Source organism: Bubalus kerabau, chromosome 6 (assembly GCF_029407905.1).
Source record: "Bubalus kerabau isolate K-KA32 ecotype Philippines breed swamp buffalo chromosome 6, PCC_UOA_SB_1v2, whole genome shotgun sequence".
In the NCBI taxonomy this organism is placed as follows: Eukaryota; Metazoa; Chordata; class Mammalia; order Artiodactyla; family Bovidae; genus Bubalus; species Bubalus kerabau.
Window position 1 is genome coordinate 14,382,216 of NC_073629.1, and position 19,312 is coordinate 14,401,527.

General features: G+C 52.3%; 3 protein-coding genes across 30 annotated transcripts in view; 2 read left to right on the forward strand and 1 right to left on the reverse strand.

Moving 5' to 3' along the window:
* ETV3 (ETS variant transcription factor 3) overlaps window positions 1–19,312 on the forward strand; it is a 71,680-nt gene that overhangs the window by 27,402 nt on the left and 24,966 nt on the right. The window lies entirely within an intron of this gene.
* LOC129654589 (uncharacterized) overlaps window positions 1–19,312 on the reverse strand; it is a 32,840-nt gene that overhangs the window by 12,372 nt on the left and 1,156 nt on the right. For 3 of the 28 annotated variants that reach the window (XR_008715534.1, XR_008715535.1, XR_008715529.1), the window contains exons 1-2: window positions 4,727–5,190; window positions 1,059–1,217 (exon numbers count right to left, since the gene is read on the reverse strand). The exons of 1 other annotated variant lie outside the window; for it this stretch is intronic. Coding sequence is in view for 3 of the 27 variants with exons in the window: in XM_055583911.1 (XP_055439886.1) it covers window positions 1,059–1,123 (65 nt within the window). In the remaining 24 variants the exon portion in view is untranslated. Of the gene's footprint in view, window positions 1–186; window positions 303–658; window positions 813–1,058; window positions 1,218–3,960; window positions 4,321–4,726; window positions 5,200–19,312 lie in introns of those variants that run through there. 24 more of the 28 variants (XR_008715527.1, XR_008715523.1, XR_008715524.1 and 21 more) reach the window with 19 other exon arrangements.
* On the forward strand, window positions 1,415–16,218 carry ETV3L (ETS variant transcription factor 3 like). Its single transcript, XM_055583909.1, has 6 exons — window positions 1,415–1,890; window positions 9,064–9,258; window positions 9,345–9,582; window positions 9,824–10,013; window positions 10,449–10,569; window positions 15,171–16,218. The coding sequence occupies exons 1-6, from the start codon at window positions 1,809–1,811 to the stop codon at window positions 15,629–15,631; spliced, it is 1,287 nt and encodes a 428-aa protein (XP_055439884.1). The 5' UTR covers window positions 1,415–1,808; the 3' UTR covers window positions 15,632–16,218.

A 19,312-nucleotide genomic window follows, 5' to 3' on the forward strand; every position in this document is an offset into this window, starting at 1 on the left:
ACTTTCCTGGGAGTTGGGACGGTGGCAGGAAGTAGGAAAGCAGAAGAGCCTTGATCCTCCCTTCCTGGGAGCCTGTCAGATGTGGCCCTCCCAGGAGAGCTGTGGAGACATCAGGTGGTCTGAAAGACCCTTGGGGTCCAGGCAAGGTGGAGGTCCTAGTCCCCCCACTAAAGATTCTGCTACCACCTGCTCTTCCAATGGGGCTTTCATGCTGGAGCAGGAGTGGAGAATGCTTCTTCCTCCCCAGAATCCTCTCCTTGGCCTTGGCTTCTTCCCACTTTGAACTCAAATCGTCCTAAACCCTTAAATGAAGGAAATGGGATGGAGTGAAGGGGAGCGAGGGGCAGAGCCAGCTCTTCAGGTGGGAAAACACCAGTGACACCCAGAGTAGCCTGTCTCTGCACTAACCCCGGTCTTCCTGGTTGTAGCTCTCTGTTTTCTATAGCAATCAAGTTTACCTCATCCTGGCTAATATTCCTCCCTTCTCCCTGTACCAACTCCCTGGAACAACGTTCTGGACCATCCCTCCCTTTGTAGCTTCTTTCCTTTCTGCCATCGATGGGCCCTGAGGCCCGTCCTGCCTCTCCGCCCCCAAGAAGGACTCTCTTTGTGGCCCCCCAGCTCCTGTCTCTTCCATCAATCAACCTCTCTCTCTCACCTTTCCATCATGTTAGCTTCGGTTGATTTAACCAGAAAACAACCCCTAGAATTTAATTCCATGGCCCTCCATTCCCATCTCAATCAGCTCGAGACTGGGAGGGGCTGTGTAATAATGGGGGAGTAGCAAGGGGTAGAGACAGAAACTTGGCCTCCTAGACTCAGGAAGAGAAAAAAGAAAAGAAAATCATATTGATTCCCCAATGACAGTCATCAGTCTTTTCCTCCCCACTAGGGACTGCAGAGATTGGACACAGGCCCAACAGGCTCCAGGGTCCCTTGGTCCCCAGGACTTAAAAACAGAGGCTGTAGCAGTCTTTGACATGCTCACTCCTCTAGTTTCCCCTGAGGTCAGTAACCTAAATCCTCCATGCCCTCCCCAGTGTAAGTTGGAATCTTACCGCCTTCTCTTGTTCCTGCTGTTTTTAGTGGGATACCTGATGCCCCTGCAGTTACTTTCTTCCATCTGGTTTAGGATTTAGTTGGCAGTTCTTCTTGCTGTCTAACTTTGAGTAGTATTTATAAAGAAAAGGAAAATGAAAAATCTATTTTCTATAGCCCTAAGAGGAAAGAGACATAATAAGTGCTTTAAAAACCTTAGAGAAAAGGTGATTGGGTAAATTATCAGTTTCATTTTAGTACTTGAGACTAAGAGGAAAATTACAGATTATGACTGTTCATCCCCAGTATGGGAGCAGGGTGGGGCCTGGGACTCCAAGGGAAAAGCAGGGAGTGAGGTGGTATTAAGAGTCAGAGGTTGTGAAGAGGGGATTCTTTACCAGGCCAGGACTCTTATCTCCACAGGACCTTCTGAGAGAGAAGGGCTGATACAGAGGGAAGGGTAGACAGCTGGAAGGACTTCCTGACAGTTCTGTCCCTTTTCCTAGAACTGAGGCAGGAGTAGCCCTCTCATCAGTCTCTCTGTTGGTCAGATGTTTCAAGAGCCATCTGCCCCAGAGGTGGGCTCTGGATGCAAAGGACCCAGTGGAAGACACTCCCTCCCACGGCACCCCCACAGAGGTGCAGAGGGCGTGGGGCCGTGGTGCCACTGGCCCCCGAAGGGTTAAAGCTATTGTCTGAAAAACCACATCAGCTCCCCTGGGAGCTTGGAGATCCCGCTCTCATTTTAAGTAACCCTAACTCAGCGTGTGATGAGCGAGGGGTCGCTGGGCGAGAAGTGCGACTGGAAGGAGCTGCTGGACAGAGCCTGGACCGGCTGGCTGCTGCGGCAAGGTAAGGGGTTCGGGGAGCCAGCCAGGGGGACGATCCTTCTCCGCCCCCACCCCCATCCCCACCCCAGCTGGGGAGCCAGTTGGGGGACAGCTGGGAAGGGGAGAAGAAAAGAGACACAGGCACCGGGTGAAGATGAGAACCCAAGGGCCACACTGAAGCCGCCTGGGAGGGGCCGGGCTCCTCTATACAGACGGGACAGTGCAGAGGCAGGTGTGGGGCAGTCAGGGCAGAGAGAGGGGTCGAAAGACAGCGGGTCTGACATGGCACCAGGCTCTTCTCCTCAGATGGGGCGCAGCTGGGGTCAGATGTCGGCTCACTGGGGCAGAGCAGACTCCTGGGATTCACGGGGCTGAGTCAGGCTCTGGACGCTGAATGAATGAGGGTCTCAGCCGTCCCCGTGCCCTGTTTTCTCTGCCTACAGGGAGTTCAGCATCTCAGCATGTCATGCTGCCATCCCTGACACTGAGAGGGTGGGCATCACAGCCTGGGCATGAGAAGGAGCAGCAGGTGGTCCAGGGAGGGCAGAGTTAAGGTTGTGCTCCCATCTGAACCAGGCTGGGATGAAGTGACATCTCTGATGGGGTGACGGGATTCTGCCCCGTCCATCTGCTTCCCCCGTTTCCTCAGACTCCTGGCTCCATCCCAGAGAACGAGATCCAAGAAGCCTGAAATCTAAGAACTTGGGTGCCCCTTGGCAGGAGCACCCCTGTGATGGGGGAGACAGATGTGGGCTGTGTGAGGTGGGAGAGGCACCCAAGGTGATGTTCCTATGGCAGAGAGAGGTCCCGTGACTCCCAACCCCTTCCCAACTGACCAGAGGAGACAGAAGAGAGTGGTGCCGCAGCCACTCCATCTCCAGCCCCTCTCTGGCCCTGCTCAAGGGCAGTGGGGCCCCATGGGGAGAGGGTCCAGGGCACATGCATGGTGTTGTAAGCTGGGTTTAGTGGAAGTTGAAGTTAGGGCTCACGGTAAGACTGGGGATGAGGACGAGGGTTGAGGTGGAGGCTGGAAGCAACACAGCACGAAGGGCTGGGGACTGAGTCAGAAGGCATCAGAGGCCCCCAGCTGAGGAGAGCACCCCAGAGGCCCTCTGCCCACAGCTGCATTCCTGGTCCCTGTTACTCAGCCCCAGGAAGGTCTGCCAGCTCATCCCAGCTCAGCACTTGGCTGGGAGCTTTCACTTCCTCCAGCTGGCCTGGCTCCTCAGCCACCTCAGCAGCGCCTGCTGGAGGGGATTTCTTGTCCCCTGGTGGGGGGGATGAAGGGAAGGATCAGGGGGTGTCCAGGCAGGGGGATCCCCTGAGGCCCTGCTGATGGGAATGAGATGAAAGGAACTGACACTGAGTTTGTGCTGGGGGAGAGGGCAAGGGGTCGCTGGAGGGCTGTTGGGGGGTAGGGGGAGAGAAGGGGCTGTAGAAGCCAGGTCAGGAAGCTGGGGGCCTGGGTTTGATTTCCAGCTCTGAAGCACAGGTGAGAGACAGGAGGGCAGGAGAAAGACAAAGAGGTAAGAAAAAAGAAACAATAAGGAGAGGCAGGGACGGAGACAGGGCAGGCTGGGTGAGTGGTGGGGAGGCACTCGCAAGAAGGAAAACAGGCTCAGCGGAGGCAAGACAGACCGCTTGGTTTGTAGACAGTATGATTTGTAGACGTCAGATGTAAGGAACAGAGAAACCAAGGGAAACTGAAACAGAAAAGTATCAACAACAGAGAGAAAAGAAAATGATGGAGCTGGGGAAGTAAGGCAAGAGAAGGCTTGGCGGACGGGAAGTGGAAAGGAGGAAGAAGGAGACTTGAGTGGGGAGAGGAGAGAAACTGTAAGGAAGGAGGAAACAGTTGAAAATTAAAGGTCAAACAAAGCGAAACAGAGACTTGGAGGGGCCAGACCAAGGCAGGGGTAGGTGTGGGGCTGGAAGCCAGTCTCCTGACACCCTAATCCACATCCCCCAGCCCATGGGTCCTTAAGGGGTCTGGAACTTCCCCCATGGCTTTTAACTGCCCTTCCTGCCAGGTCTGGGGGTGGAGCATGGGGTTGTCTGGGTTTGGGTTTCTACTCCATGGAGTTACACAAACCTTTTAAATCCCACGGCCCCCAGGGACCATGGAGGCCAAAGTCAGAGACAGTCTGCAAGGGGCTGGAGGGGCTGAGGGGAAGAGGAGGTAAAGATCTGAGACCCCTGGGCATGGGGGTGGGGCAGGGAAACTGAGGACAGGAGCCAGCTGAGATGGAGCCTGGAGATGGAGCTCAGGGCTGAGGAGGAGGAAGGAAGGGTTCAGGAGGAGTCCAATGAGCCTGGCAGGAGCAGTGGCAGAGAAGGCGGTGTCTCTCACGGGTGTGGGCTGATGGCCTGCGGGAGGGATCCAGGGTTCAGCTGGCTAGATTCCCAGCCAGGAAGCGTCCAGAAGGGGTCCTCTGCCCTAGAGTCTCTAGGTCTGACAGAAAGGGCAAGATGTCCTTGGTGAAGAAGGACATCTATCCCAGCTCCTCCCCCAAACTCCCCAAGGAAAAAGGTGTTGGCTTTGCCCTTCCCAGGCTCCCAGCCAGTCTTGCTGCCCACCTAAGCTGCTTTCACTAATAGCATTAAGGAAGGTCTCAGGACTAACACTCCCCACTTGGGGCTGAGATCAAGGGGAGAGACTAGAGGCTTCTAATCAGATTGGGGATTTGGTGGTGGGGGGGAGGGAGGGATACACAGTTTGCTCAGTGCTCACCAGCAGAAAATATTACCCACCCCACCTCACCCCCAGCCCACCAGCCTGTATTTCCCTGGTTGCCCCTCTGGGCTGGTTTCTCCACTCCGATCTTTCCTTCTCTCCTGGGGTGGTATCTGGACCTCACCTGTGTCCACAGCATCCAATTTCCGCATTGCTATTTGTCTCTGATTCACTCTCTTCCTCGCTGACTCACTTGCCCTCTCTTTCAGCTGCCTTTGAATTTACAGTCTGTCTTCCCACTGCATCAATCAAGCAGTCACTGAGAAGACTTGGTTGTGTCCAAACAATCAGATTATGGGGACAATCCACTTTAGCCCCTTAGAAGGGCCAACAACAAAGTGTCTTTGAGGCACAAATTTCCTACTTTGCATGGAGGCAACCTTGGTCTTGAACTCTGAGGGTTTTTTAAATTCTGGGTGTGTTCCTGTCTTTCTCACTCTCTCTGTATTCCACTCTGCCCATCTGATGTCCTCTGGCTTCCTGGGGTTCCCACTGATCATCTTTCAGGCAAAGAGCCCACTCCTTAGGTTTAATGGGAGTGCCTCTTTCAGGACCCCAGGGCCTCCTGCCAGCCTCGCCCCTGCTCCCAAGTTTTCTGCCCTGATTGATTACAGCTGGGAGCCTGGAGTCAGACAGACCTGTTTCCATCTGGCTCCACCACTTGCCCTGGGATCTTATGCAAGTCTCCTAATCTTTTGAACCTCAATTTCCTCAGCTTGCAAAATGAAGATAATGATACCCATCACAAAGGATCATTGTGAAGATTCAATGAAGTAACTAACATAAGGGAAAAAAATGTCAAGCCCAATGCTAGGTGCATGATAGGGGCCAAATTCATATTAACTAAACCCTTGAAAAGGTAAAATCTGCTTGGGACATTTCATTTGGCTCGTTTGGCTGGCTAAGACTTACTGTCTATTTTATCATGGTTATCTCATTTGCTTTTCTTAAATAATGACCTAAATACGTACATGTGTTGCAATAGGCCCTTGCCGTTGGTCAAGGGGATTAATCATATTATTAATAATCAGAATAATGGTAATGACAACAATAATAATTGCTTGCTACTATAACCCATCAGGAAATACAAAGCCCTTAAGAGCAGGCTCTCTGATCATTCAAGATTGGGTTATGATCCTTTGTGATTTATGGTTCTCAATACTTACCCTCTCAGGCCATTGCACTGATCCTGTAGTCCGGGCGGGAGGGGCTCTGCAAGGCCTGTTAGAGCTGCCCCCACCTCAATCCCCAGCCCACAGGACAAGAGGGAGGGAGCTGGGAGAAGGGGGGAATAGACAGAGTAGGGACACCTCCCCCCAGCCTTGGGGAGCATTGCCACCAGAATGTGGGTTAAAATCAGTCCTAATGAGCTAGATGAACCTAGAGCCTATTAAACAGAGTGAAATAAGTCAGAAAGAGACATATGGTATATTAACGCATGTGTATGGGATCTAGAAAAATGGTACTGATGAGACTATTTGCAGGGCAGCAATGGAGACACAGACATAAACAGACCTGTGGTCACGGTGGAAGAAGGAGAGGGCGGGATGGATTGAGAGACTAGCACGTGTAAAATGCAAAATATACGTTTTCATGTATAAAATGGAGAGCTGGTGGGAATTTGCTGTGTGACACAGGGAGCTCAGCCCAGTGCTCTGTGACCACCCAGAGGGGTGAGATGAGGAGGGAGATGGGAGGGAGGCTCTGGAGGAAGGAGATATGTGTGTCTCTGTGGCTGATTCACTCTGATATATGGCAGAAACCAGCACAATAAGGTGAAGCAATTATCCTCCAATTAAAACAATTTTTTTTGTTAAAGAAGTATGAGGAATTACGGTTAAACAGCCAGAGCAATGCTTGGGTGTGAAGGTAGAAGTAAAACCCGCTCATCTCTGAGGGTTCCGCGTGGCCAGCTCAGGGACCCCTGCAGGAAAGGGTGGACTAGAGGGAAGACACTTGGCAGGACTCAGCAGCAGTGAGGATTTCCACACCCAGAGCCAGCAAGCTCCTCAGACATGCGAGGATCCAGGAGGGACCCTCACAAACATGGGAGAAGCCAAGGAGGAGGCTGAGGCATTTAGGAAACCCAGAGTTTGACCTACTTGGACATAGTTTTTTTAATTTTTTTCTTTGAAGGAGCAGGAGAGAGGTGTGGTAGCCTACCTAGGTGGCTGAATATTATAAATGTTGAATTAAGGTCTTGCTTTGCACTCTTTCACTTAAGAGCTGTGTGTGTGACCCTAGAGAAGTCACTCAGCACCTCTGCGTTCCATCTCAGCTGATACTTCCTGTGAGGTTCAAGATGTGTCAATTCCTCCCCACAGTGCAGGGCACCCTGAGGGTCTGCTCTCCAATGGGTTTATTGTTCCCTTCTTGCCAGATCCTAAACCTGAGATCTCAAACCTTCCAGACCAGGAAACTTTATCAGATCCAGCAGGCACGGCAGCCCTAGGAATTATATCTACTTCCTCCAGGGAACACGCCTCCTTGGGCATCTGTCACCTCTGCACCCCCTATTTCCCCATCGGTTCTCCTGAGGTGAGGTAGGAGAGATCCCCAAACAGCTGGAGGTTAGACAAAAGAGGGACTTCCCCATGAGTTGCTTCCCAGGTGGCGCTAGCGGTAAAGAACCCTCCTGCCAACGCAGGAGACCTAAGAGACACGGGTTCCATCCCTAGGTTGGGAAGATCCCCTGGGGAAGGAAATGGCAACCCACTCCAGTATTCTTGCCTGGAGAATCCCATGGACAGAGAGAAGAACCTGGCAGCTACAGTCCCTGGGATCACAAGAGTTGGGCACGAATTAGCAACTAAACCACCACCACCACCATAGTTGGTTAACAATGCTGTGTACATTTCCACTATACAGCAAAGTGATTCAGTTATACATATATACACATCCCTTTTCATATTCTTTTTCATTATGGTTTATCACAGGGTGTTGAATAGTTCCCTGTGCTATATAGTACGACCTTGTTGTCGGAATTCCTTGGCTTTTTAACACCCACAGCCCCTTGATGCTGTTTCCCGTGGGTTCTTGCTACTCACAGTACAGCCCACAGCCCAGCAGCCCTGGGATCACCTAGGAGCTTGTTAGAAATGCAGACCCTCAAGTTCCACCAAGTCCCACTGAATTAGAATCTGCATTTTAAAGAGACCCCCAGGTGACTCTTATGCACATTAGAGTTTGAGAAGCACTTTCACAGATGATTTAAGTCTTAAGGCAGCAGCATATAGGAGAAAGTGCTGTGGAATAGGAGTGGGGGAGTGGGGGGCGGCCACCCATGGTGTAGCAAAGTCACTTTCCCTCTCCGAGCCTCATCTGGCAAGTGAGGAGGATACTCCAGATAAGGTCTCACTTGCCCCCAGACCTGCCGGCCTAGGAAGTTCTAGTTGAGAACAGCGCTTGCCTCATGCCAACTGCAGTGGAGATGGAAACTCAGAGCCCAGGTGGTGTGAGCCGGTCCCCTGTTGGTGAGCGAGTTGTCAAAACAGTCAGGTAACCCCACTGCATCTGGCCCAGCCTGAAGCAGGCCTCTCTTCTGCCAAACCCATCCCCCTCCCATCTCTCCTCGTCCTCTGGTCTGTCGGCTCCTCCTACACCAGTGATGTGGAAGCCAGCCAGCCTTTCGCACCATCCTCAGTCCCATCCAGAAGGCGTTGGGACAAAGACAACTTCTCCCCTCACCTGCAACAGGCAAGTTTATCTCACTAGGGCTGGCCCCCCAGTCTTCTCCCGTCTCACCAGCTGCCCCTGTCCCACCCCAAGCTAAACTGGGAATCAGCAAGATTCCTTCTTCCTTGTCCATGGTTCATTAATGCAACAAATATTTAGAGAGCTTCTGTGAGTACAAGACCCTGGGTTAGGCTGAGATCTGGGCAGCCAGCAGTGAAAGAGGCGCCCAGGGTTCCTGAGCACAGGCAGCTGACATGCTGAAGGGGAAGACGTAGGCGAAACACAAAGTGACATCCTTGGTACATTCCTCACCATTCAGTGATTCTACCAAGAATCATTTCTTGAACATCCATGAAAAGTCAGGTACTCTGCTAGGCATTTGAGACTTCTCAGTGAGTAAACACACAACAATCCCGCCTCTTCTCAAATGCAAAATTGTTCTAAGCATTAGAAAGGTGTGGGTCTGTCAATCCGCCACCTCCTTCCCTTCAAGGTTTAGAAAGAGCCAACAACTAATTACATTTTAGCTTGTCTTCTCTTGGGAAAAACCTCAATCCTGTTAAGCCCTGAGAAGAGATCTCATTCTCTGTCTAAATCCCCCAGCAGGGGAAGGATCTAGAGGGCAAGATCTAGACCCTTTGCATTCCTCTCCATCTATTTAAGCGGCTCAGCCTCAAACCCAGAGTCCTGGGTCAGCCCCTGGCCAGTGGGGAGGTCCCTAGGGGAGGTTTGGCCCAGCCTGGCTGTGGGGGAGCGTCCTGCTCAGACCCCACTCCCCTTCCCCAGTCTCCCTCCTCTTCTCTCTTTCCTTCTTCTTTCACCTCCTTCTCCCCTGCCTTCTTCTTTCCCTTCCTGCTAAGGGGACTATTTCCCCCCAAGGCCCAGACGCAGCCCTCGCTCCCTGGGAGTGGACCATGCACTGCAGCTGCTTGGCCAAGGGCCTCCCTGCCATCTCCGCTGCTGGTAACGCCTGGATCCCAGGTGAGCCTCTGCCAGGGGTCCCAGCGGCGCCCCAGAGGAGGCCTCGGGGAGCAGTGGGGCGGTGCTGACTCCCCTCTCCACCCCAGGCCTGGCCTTCCCCGACTGGGCCTACAAAGCCGAGTCATCCCCGGGCTCCCGGCAGATCCAGCTGTGGCACTTCATCCTGGAGCTGCTGCAGAAGGAGGAGTTCCGCCATGTCATTGCCTGGCAGCAGGGAGAATACGGGGAATTCGTCATCAAGGATCCAGACGAGGTGGCCCGCCTCTGGGGCCGCAGGAAGTGCAAACCACAGATGAATTACGACAAGCTGAGCCGGGCCCTCAGGTGAGAGGAGGCAGCCAACGTGACCAGAGAGGGAAGAGTTCAGAGAAAAAGGCTGTGGTTTCTGGCACCCCTATCCAATTCCCGCCCCTCTGAGGCTTGGGAAACGCTCTGGAGTGTGTCTAGCGGTTATCCAAGAACAGCTAGGGGTCAATCTTGCCAATCTTGGGGAGCGGGGATATGGCTGGGTCTCTTGAATGCATCCTCCCTGCCAACCTCCTGCTCTCATCCTTGGGATCTCCAGATATTACTACAATAAGAGGATCCTGCACAAGACTAAAGGCAAAAGGTTCACTTACAAGTTCAACTTCAGCAAGCTCATCGTCGTTAACTACCCTCTGTGGGAGATCCGGACAGCCCCGTCCCCCTGCTTGCTGCTGGGGGCCCCTGCTCTATTTCAGCCAGCGCTGCTCCCCATGGGTGTGCAGAGTGAGGTAGGCACGAAAGCCGGGCCTGTCCCCATAGATCCACCAGGCCTCGCCTTTCCATCCAGAATGCCCCCACCCTCCTCTCTGCCTTGGGGGCCCATTAGCTTTCAATGTTCTTCTCCCCCTGCATCCTAGTCCCCGAGTGTCCCAGGGGCAGAAGTGATATTCTGAATCACCCCTCCATTTTTAACAATCCCGACAATATAGCCTGTGAGAGAGGGCAACTCCTTTTGCACCAGGCATGACTCCTTTAATGGTGGGTCACAAGGAAGGGGGTTGGGTCTCCAGAGAGGGTGCGGGACATATGGGCAGTGCTGACTTAAGAACCATTATGAGACTATTTCATTATTTTAATGACTGGTTGTTAAACAATGTGTACTGTGGAATACACACCAAGGAGGGACCGTTCTGCCCCCGAGCCTGCCTCTCCTCACTTCCCAGCTCCTACACAGCATGCTGTTCACCCATCGGGCCATGGCGGAGCAGCTGGCTGGACAGCGGACCCCTCAAGGGCCACCAGAGGCCTCTGGGAACAAGAAGGGGAGCAGCAGCAGTGTCCACCGTGAGTGCTCGCGCCTGGAGAGGGCCCAGGGAATTTTGAACAGAGGAAGGGAGAACCCTTCAGATTGAGCACATGGAAGAGCGGGCATGAGTCCGGGGACACATCATGTATACAATCAACAAACATTTAGTGCACACCAGCTATTTACTCAGAGAAGGCAATGGCAAACCACTCCAGTACTCTTGCCTGGAGAATCCCATGGGCGCGCGTGCCTAGTGGGCTGCCATCTACGGGGGTCACACAGAGTCAGACACGACTGAAGCGACTTAGCAGCAGCAGCAGCTATTTACTAGGTGTGGGGGTCCGCATGTGAAAGACGGCCCTCAGGATGCTCAGAGACAAATGAGGAGCAGAAATAGGAGGGTGGTCAGTGACCAGTACTGGGATTCAGGGAAGTGCAAGGTGCTCCTGGAATGCAGAGGAGGTGGGGCTTCCTGGAGGAGGCTACACCTGAGCAGGTGAAGAAGATGGAGAAAGATGTCCAGGCAGAGGGAACAGCATTTATAAAGGAAAAAGCTGCCAATGAGCATAGTCAAATCTGAAGATCTGCTGGTAGCTTACATGGTCAGAGTGAGGCATGTTAGGAGCAGGGATAAGGAGGAAGAAGAGAGACACAGCTGGCAAGATGATGCTGGCAAGGGAAGTGGGCATTTAGTCCCAGAAAGCCTCAGAAGCCATGCTGAAGGGCTTGGACTTAATCCTGAAAGCAAAAGGAACCCAGAAGGAGAAACGTGTCCAGATGTTCATTTTACAAAGACAACTTGGGATGTATGTAGAGTTGGGGATGTAGGACGTCTACAACCGGTGCTGGAGGCTTTTAAAGATCTAGGTAGCTGGTGATGGAGCCAGAACCAAGGCAAGGGCCTGGGTGCAGAAGGAGGCCCAGTTGAAGAGAAATTGGGAAGATACATTTCACTCATTCATTCACTCATTACTTTTTTCAACAGATAGCTCATGAGCTCCTGTTGAATGTGCCAGGCCCTGTCCTAGGGCTTGGGGCGCCAACGTGAGCAAGGTTGCCTTTATAAAGCTTGTAGGCAAGAGGGATATTCAGTTAATAATTCAACAAACTGACAAGTATTGGTATCTGTACCAAATGCTAGAGAAGCTCAGGGTGCAGAGAGCAGCCAGGAAGACTTCCTTGACAAAGTGGCATTTGAGCTGAGACCCAGAATGTAAACCGGTGCCAGCTTAGTTCAGAGGGAGAGAGGCAAGCATATGGCAAGCAGAGAGCACAAGGTGTGCAGAGGTCCTGGGGCAGGAGAGAGGCACTGGGAGCTCACCAGTGTGGCAGCACATGGCGATTGAGGGAGACACGGTAAAAATGCAGGCAGGGGCCACCTCTTCCGGGGCTGTAACCTGGGAAGCAGCAAAATCAGATTTTTTGTGACAAAGATCACAGAGATCCTTGACCAACCATAGGTTCTTCTGCAGAGGCCCACGACATGTCCCTCCACTTCTGGCAATTTTGTGGAACAAAGACCCTTGGCCTTAGCCCCACTCCAGTGCAGCTGGGAGTCCAGAGGTCCCACCTCCCAGAGAACGCAGAGCACCTGGCTCCAGGCCCTCACGAGTGCAGCCAAGGCTGTGGGCGTGGGGCAGCCCAAGGCCTGCCAGGACTCGCAGGGCCACAAGTTAGGCAGCCTAGAGCAAGACAGCACCTGAACACCTCCCTGTTCTTCCACTCTCAGCCACCCCTTCCTAGTTCTGAGAATGCCCTGGGCACAGAGCTTCCCTCTTTGAGAAACTATCAGGGGGAGAAAAAAAAAAGTATTCCCTGGCGAGCCCAGGTTGGAGTTGTTTCGCACCTCCCTGCCCTCTGTGGGTACAGGCCCTACCTGTGCTGGGGCCCTGAGGCATGCTCAGCAGGTTAGGTCACCAGAAGGCCAGCAGCACCCACATGGCCCACTTCTGGACTGGGATTCCAGAAGGCGGTGCCAACCCCTCACTCCGCCTTCACTCTCAACTGCTTCTGGGCAGCCGAGAGGCCAGGACTACTGAGCCAGCGGCAGGAAGCCACAGGGCTAGAGCTAGGAATGGGAGGGGAAGGGGAGGAAGGCTCTTAGAACCATCCCCTCCACTTAGCCTGCTCAGCTGTGGGGCTCTGAGGGAGACGCTGTCCTCGGAACCCCCAAGGGATACAGCCTTGCTGGGGGAAAACAACAGTCCCCGCTTCACCTAAGAATCCAAGGAAAGGACAATGATTCAGGAGAAGGTACATGCTGCGCTTCCCTGGTGGCTCAGGTGGTCAAGAATCCACCTGCAATGCAGGAGACCTGGGTTCAATCCCTGGGGGAGATCCCCTGGAGAAGGGACTGGCTACCCACTCTGGTACTCTGGCCTGGAGAATTCTGTGGACAGAGGAGCCTGGCATTCTACAGTCCATGTAGAGGCTACATTCCATACTTGTATGACCTTTGCTTCCCTGGTGGCTCAGATGGTAAAGAATCCTCCTACAACGCAGGAGACCTGGGTTCAATCCCTGGGTTGGGACGATCCCCTGGAGGAGGAAATGACAACCCGTTCCAATATTCTTGCCTGGAGAATTTCACGGGCAGAGGAGCCTGCACGGCTACAGTCCATGGGGTCTCATAGTGTCAGACACAACTGAGCGACTAAGACAGATACACAACGCTGGCAGGGGTGTCCATGCTTTGCCTCATGAAAGATTATCTTAACTGTTTTCCCCTTTCACAGATCCAATGTCAGAAATTTGTTCTTACCAAATAAATTGAATGAATTCAGTAATAACTAGATGGTTTTTCCGGACAAGGCAATGGCACCCCACTCCAGTACTCTTGCCTGGAAAATCCCATGGACGGAGGAGCCTGGTAGGCTGCAGTCCATGAGGTCGCTAAGAGTTGGACACGACTGAGCGACTTCACTTTCACTTTCCACTTTCATGAATTGGAAAAGGAAATTGCAACCCACTCCAGTATTCTTGCCTGGAGAATCCCAGGGACGGGGGAGCCTGGTGGGCTGCCGTCTGTGGGGTCACAAAGAGTCGGACACGACCGAAGCGACTTAGCAGCAGCAGCAAATGATTTTTCCAGGTTTTACCAGCTATAGCCCTGCTGGTGTTACCACCTTGAGTTCATACTTGATCTTGCTAAGAAAAAATGTGGAACTGGACTTGGTTTTGTTTGGTTGGTTGGTTGGTAGGTTGTTTTCAATAATTTTATGTATTTGGCTGTGCAGGCTTTTCTCTAGCTGTGTACACAGGCTTCTCATTGCAGTGGCTTCTCTTGTTGCCGAGCACAGGCTCTAGGGCGTGCGGGCTTCAGTAGCTGCGGCACACAGGCTTAGTGACAACTCCCGGGCTCTAAAGCAGAGGCTCAATAGTGTGGCGCATGGTCTTAGTTGGGCTTTCCAGGTGGCTCAGTGGTAAAGAATCCACCTGCCGACACAAAAGACCCAGGTTCGATCCCTGGATCGGGAAGATCCCCTGGAGTAGGAAATGGCAACCCACTCTGGTATTCTTGCTTGGAAAATTCCATGGACAGAGGAGCCTGGAGGGTTCCAGTCCATAGGGTCTAGAGAATCAGACATGACTGTGTGTGCATGCGTGCACGCACATGTGCCTGCACACGCACACGTGCACACACACACACACACACACACACACGGCCTTAACTGCTCCGCTGCATGTGGGATCTTCCCAGACCAGGGATTGAATTCATGTCTACTGGATTGGCAGGCATATTCTTTACCACTGAGCCACCAGGGAAGCTCTGGAGTTAGGTTTTTTGAACTATAGAAAGTGGTGTGAAATTCTATATAATCATTCTCAGAGATCCCAGGCTAGGAACCCCTATTGTAGGATCCTGGGGAAATGGGGTAGATTTGGAAGGAATGGAAGGAGGGAGAGCTTCTTGGAGGAAGAGAGCTATGGGCCAGAGCCAGCCAGGGCAGGGGAAGGCTAGGGTTCACCCCACACACATTGGCCTCACAGCTCTGCAGGCCCCTTTGTACCCGTGACACTGCTTGATCTTAGCTGGGAGAGGAGGTTTTATGGATGAAGAAACTGAGACCTGAGAATTTAAATGACAAACCCAGAGCCACACAGCCAGCTCTTTGCCAGACTAGAACAGAACTAGAGTCTTCTTCTATAGGGATGAGGAGAGAGAAGAATGGATCCATTGAATTATGGCAAAGAATACCCTCAATTCATTCATCCAATGCATTTTTATTGAGCACTTAATACACGCCAGGCTGGGCTGGATCCCAGGATCCAAAATAAAACAGACACAGTTCCTGCCCCCATAGTGTCGGGGACACACATATTAAGTAATCTCACAAATGACTCCTGATTCTAAACGACAGGCCCTGGAGGAGAGAACCAGGAAGGAGAGGGGTAGGGTTGTCCAGGGGCTTTCACCCAGGCTGGGGAGGCGTGGAGGCTTCCCCAAAGAAATGACATTTATGATGAGACGTGAAGCAAAGAAAAAAGGAAAGTGCCCGGGTGGGGAGAGAAAGTTTCAAGCAGGAGCAAAAAGAAATAGGAAGTGGGCCATAAAAGGGGGCATCTCCAACGGTGGACACTCACTGACCCTTTCTCTCTCTCCCTCTCTCCCCTTCTCTCTGTCTCTCTCTCTCCCTAGGACTTGGCTCTGCCCCGGTCCCCTGCCGGCTTGGCCCTTGCTGCCACCTGGGGAGCCCCCTGAACGACCTGCCCAGTCTTGCCTCCTTCACCCCTCCCCTACCATTCGCTGTCCCCTCCAACTGGCCCCGCCTCTCAGCACCCTTCTTGCCCCCTGTCGCCCCAGAGCTGCCCTTCCCAGGGTCCTCCACGCCAGGCACCCTGCTCCCAGGACCCATTTGTGCCCCAGCAGCCCAGCATTTTCCAGAGCTTCCACTGTTGGCCAGACTGGCGCAGGGGGCTGAGGAGAGGCTCCGACTCTGGTCCCTGAGGCCCGAGGGGCTGGAGGTAAAGCCTGAGACCACGTCGGCTCCCAGGGAGGGCTTCTCCTCAGAGAGACAGGGAACCAGCACTGGAGAGGAAGGCCCCGCATCCCCCAGTCTGGCGAGCTTCAAAGCGGTGTGGCCCCTGGATCCTCCTTAATGGGGGAGGAAGGTGTGAAGTTGGGAGGAGTCCCCCAAACTCCCTCTGTCCTCTTGTCTACCTCCCTCTGGCTTTTCACCTTCCCCTGGCTGGAAGCAGGGTGATTGAAGGGATGGAGCTGGACCCAAGGGGACGGGGGCATCGCACGGAAGGAGTATGTATATGTGAGGACAGGAAATCCGAGGCGGTGCGCCCCCTCACCAAACTGCTGATCATGTTAAGGAGACATTCTTAATCTCAATTTTTTTCTTTTTTGAGGGAGATGAGAAAGAGGTTCCCATCATTTGAAAGACCCCATACCTGCCCACACAAGAGGGGAAATTAAGAGTCTAAGCTGGGGATGGGTCAGGAGTTGTTTTGTTCCCCAAGTCTCAGGACAATTTCTTTCTTCTGTGGGCCACTGTCCCTCACCCAGGCTAAGGTGTCCCGTCTCTCTCCTGTGCCTCCACACGCTTCTCTCCCACCCCTCTGCTTTCTGTGACTCTGGGAGCTCCTGTCCCCTTCTTTCTCCAAGACCTAAGCAAGTGGGATCAGGAGGGACGGGCCTCCTCAGCTCTGTAACACTCCACGGCAAACCACAAATAAAATGCCCTTGGCAAACCGCCCTCTTGGCTGACCACCCACTGCTGCCCTCTGATCTGGTGTGGAGCTAAAGGCCACTCAAGATTTCTGATGGGAATAGGTGGGAGGAGGGGGCCTGGGAGGGGTCCTGAGGCCTAGCAGAAATCGAGCCAGCCAGTCTCCTCCCTCTGCCTCCATCATGTCCTAGACAGAAAGGCTGAGGCTGCAGCCCGAGTCGCTCCCCAGACCAGTGGGAAACCAGCCTCAAGGAAGGAATTTCAGAGTAGAGCAGAGGTCTTCACAGGTTGACCGCCCCCGCCTCAGGTCCCTGCCATGTACTTCTAAGCAGAGTTCTAAGGGGCTGGGGATGAAGTAGGGTGTTGACAGGGTTCCCCATTGAAGCATCAGGTGGCTGGGGGAAGAGGAGAGATGGGTCTTTTGTTCAAACAAGGAAAAACCATCAGAAAAGAAGAACGTTCCAGGAGCCAAGGGAACAGACCATATTGCTCTGCTATCTCTAGGCTGCCAATTACAGGCTTCAGATTTATCTCTACTTCCTTCCCACGATGGAGAGCAGAAAGTAAGGAGGCTCAGAGGCTGCCTTTTGTCCCTTGTTTCTCCCTGCCTCTCATCCAAAGAGTAGGGGTGCCTCCTTCTCTCGGGGCTCCCTGTTCATTCTGCTTTTCACTGCCGCTCAGGCCTTATTTGTGGCAGATGCGTGTTCTCATGGATGGAATGGGGAAGAAGAGACCCAGAGAAAGGTGGGGCTAAGCCCTCACCCCACAGAAAGGTTAAGATGATCAAGGAACCAGCCCCCAGGCTTCCAAGCTGGATAGAGGCTGGGAGAAAGCGTCTGTGAGTGGTCTTCATCTCAGTCTCTCTCCCTTACCCCAGATGCCAAAAAGGGGGGACCTCAGACTGTCTCTCCCAGGAGATCCTAGGAGCTACAGTGAAAACTGCTTCTCATTCGCTCCCAAAGTCACAGGCCCATCCCCAGTCCTACGGGAAGGATGAACCCCAAGCCTGGGGCTTTCCCATCATCCTGCCCAGTTTAGGGAGACAAAGAGCTAATGTTGTATGCTTCGACACAAGGAAATGGATCTCACTGTCACAGGGCTAGTGTCCTCTTCAGAGAGGCCAGTGTCAAGGACAGGGCCCCATAGACAGGGGCCCCCATGTGCCTTCTGCCTGACCCCTCCTCCTCTTCAGTGGCTTGCTGTTGCTATGACCCCCATGTTTCAGGCAATGAAAACTGCTTTATGGTCACTTTTCTAAACTTTGTTTTTGGAGGAGGTGAACCCAGGAGACTGAAAGCTCAGCTTCAGAGGACATAAATTTCCAGGCGGCGCACTCTGCCATTTAGACAACAGGTTCAAGTTGAGCAGAGGTTCTCAACCTCAGCACTAATGACATTTGGCAAAATTCTCCGTTGGTAAGGAGCTATCCTATGCATTCCTGGCCTCTAGGTACCAGTAGCACTCTCCCCATCTCTCCTCTTCTAGACCTGATGCAATGTCCTCCCAGGGGAAGAAACCGTACCTGCTTGAGAATCACTTAAGAATGGCTTTAGCAAGTCCAGATGTCCTAAGACGGGACCCTGGCTCCACCAACGCCAGGAGAACTATTGATGTCCACATTGCAGGAGTGCCCTCTGGTGGCCAGAATCAAGGATCGCGATCAGAAGGGCTTAGAGTTCCCTACTAGGCTGAATGAGTAAAGCCCGCCAGGAGCCGGTGATGAGCACCTTGGAGTCTTCTTAGGGAAGGAAGAGAGTTGCAAGATAGCAATCCCATTTGCAAGCCATGGACTGTTCACTAAAGGATCCACAAATCTAATGGGAAAACAGAGGGCAGATTGTCGATTCCTCTGGTACAATCTGCTGCAGCCATCAACCCTAGACATCACACCCTCTGGCCCTCTGGGGCTGTCAGGCTTCCCCTGGGAAGAGCACCAAGCAGCTACTCAACCTTCTTCTAGGAGTGGGAACTGGGCTGAGATGCAGCAAAGTGAGCTCACCAACCGCCCCTGACCCAGGCTCCTGGGCTTGTCACACCAGACGCAGTGACAGAAGCACGCCTGGGTTCCGGCAGAGTTTTAGGGTGTCAGGACTCCCAGACTTCATGAACCACACATTAATAGCCAGAAGGGACCTCTGAGATCATCCAGTTCAACTCTCTAATTTTATAGGCCCAGAGAGAAGAAGGGACTTGTTCAAAATCATACATGTAGAGGACCCAAATTTAGAATATAAATTTCCTAATTATCAGTTAATGCTCTTTCCATCTCACCATAATCACTTGGACTGAGACTTGAGGCCCTTAAAATTCCTTAGAAATAAGAGCATATTATATATTAACAGGGAAGTTTTTTAAGTTATTTCTGTGTGATTTTTTTCTAATTGAATTACAGTTGATTTTTACATTTTTTTTACATGGTTGATTTACAATGTTGCTTAGAATGTTTACAAATTTAAATGATTCCATTATATATATATATTCTTTTTCAGTATATATATATATATATAATTCTTTTTCAGATTCTTTTCCATTCTAGATTATTACAAGATATTGAATAGAGTTCCCTGTGCCGTATAGTACGTCTTGTTTGGTATCCATTTTCTATATAGTAGTGTGTATCTTTTAATCTCAAAATCCTTGTTTATCCCTCCGTTTCCCTTTGGTAGCCATAAGTCAGTTTTCTTTGTCTTGAGTCTATGTCTGTTTTGTAAATACGTCTTTCTTCACTTTTCTCCACTGTGCCTTGCAGCTTGTGGGCCTTGGTCCCCTGACTGGGGATGGAGTGCAGACCGCTGCGGTGCGGGCTCTGAGCCCTAGAGCTGGGCCACGGGCCACGGGGGATTCCCAAGCCACAGCAGCAGACACGTTCCTTGCTGTGTGCGTTTTGGCGCATGATTACATATTGTCCGGGGCTGCCCTCTGCTTGCCTGATGTGTGCTAATGCGTGTCCCCATAAGGCTGGTTTTCTCGGGGTGATACAACACATACTGTTAAAGGGAAGATGTTTCGTCGCTAGAACACTTGATTAGCATATAGAAGAGGCCTCGAAGACATAAAAACAAAAAGTGCTTGCTGCCCTGAATCATTTCTGGCAATGAGGATA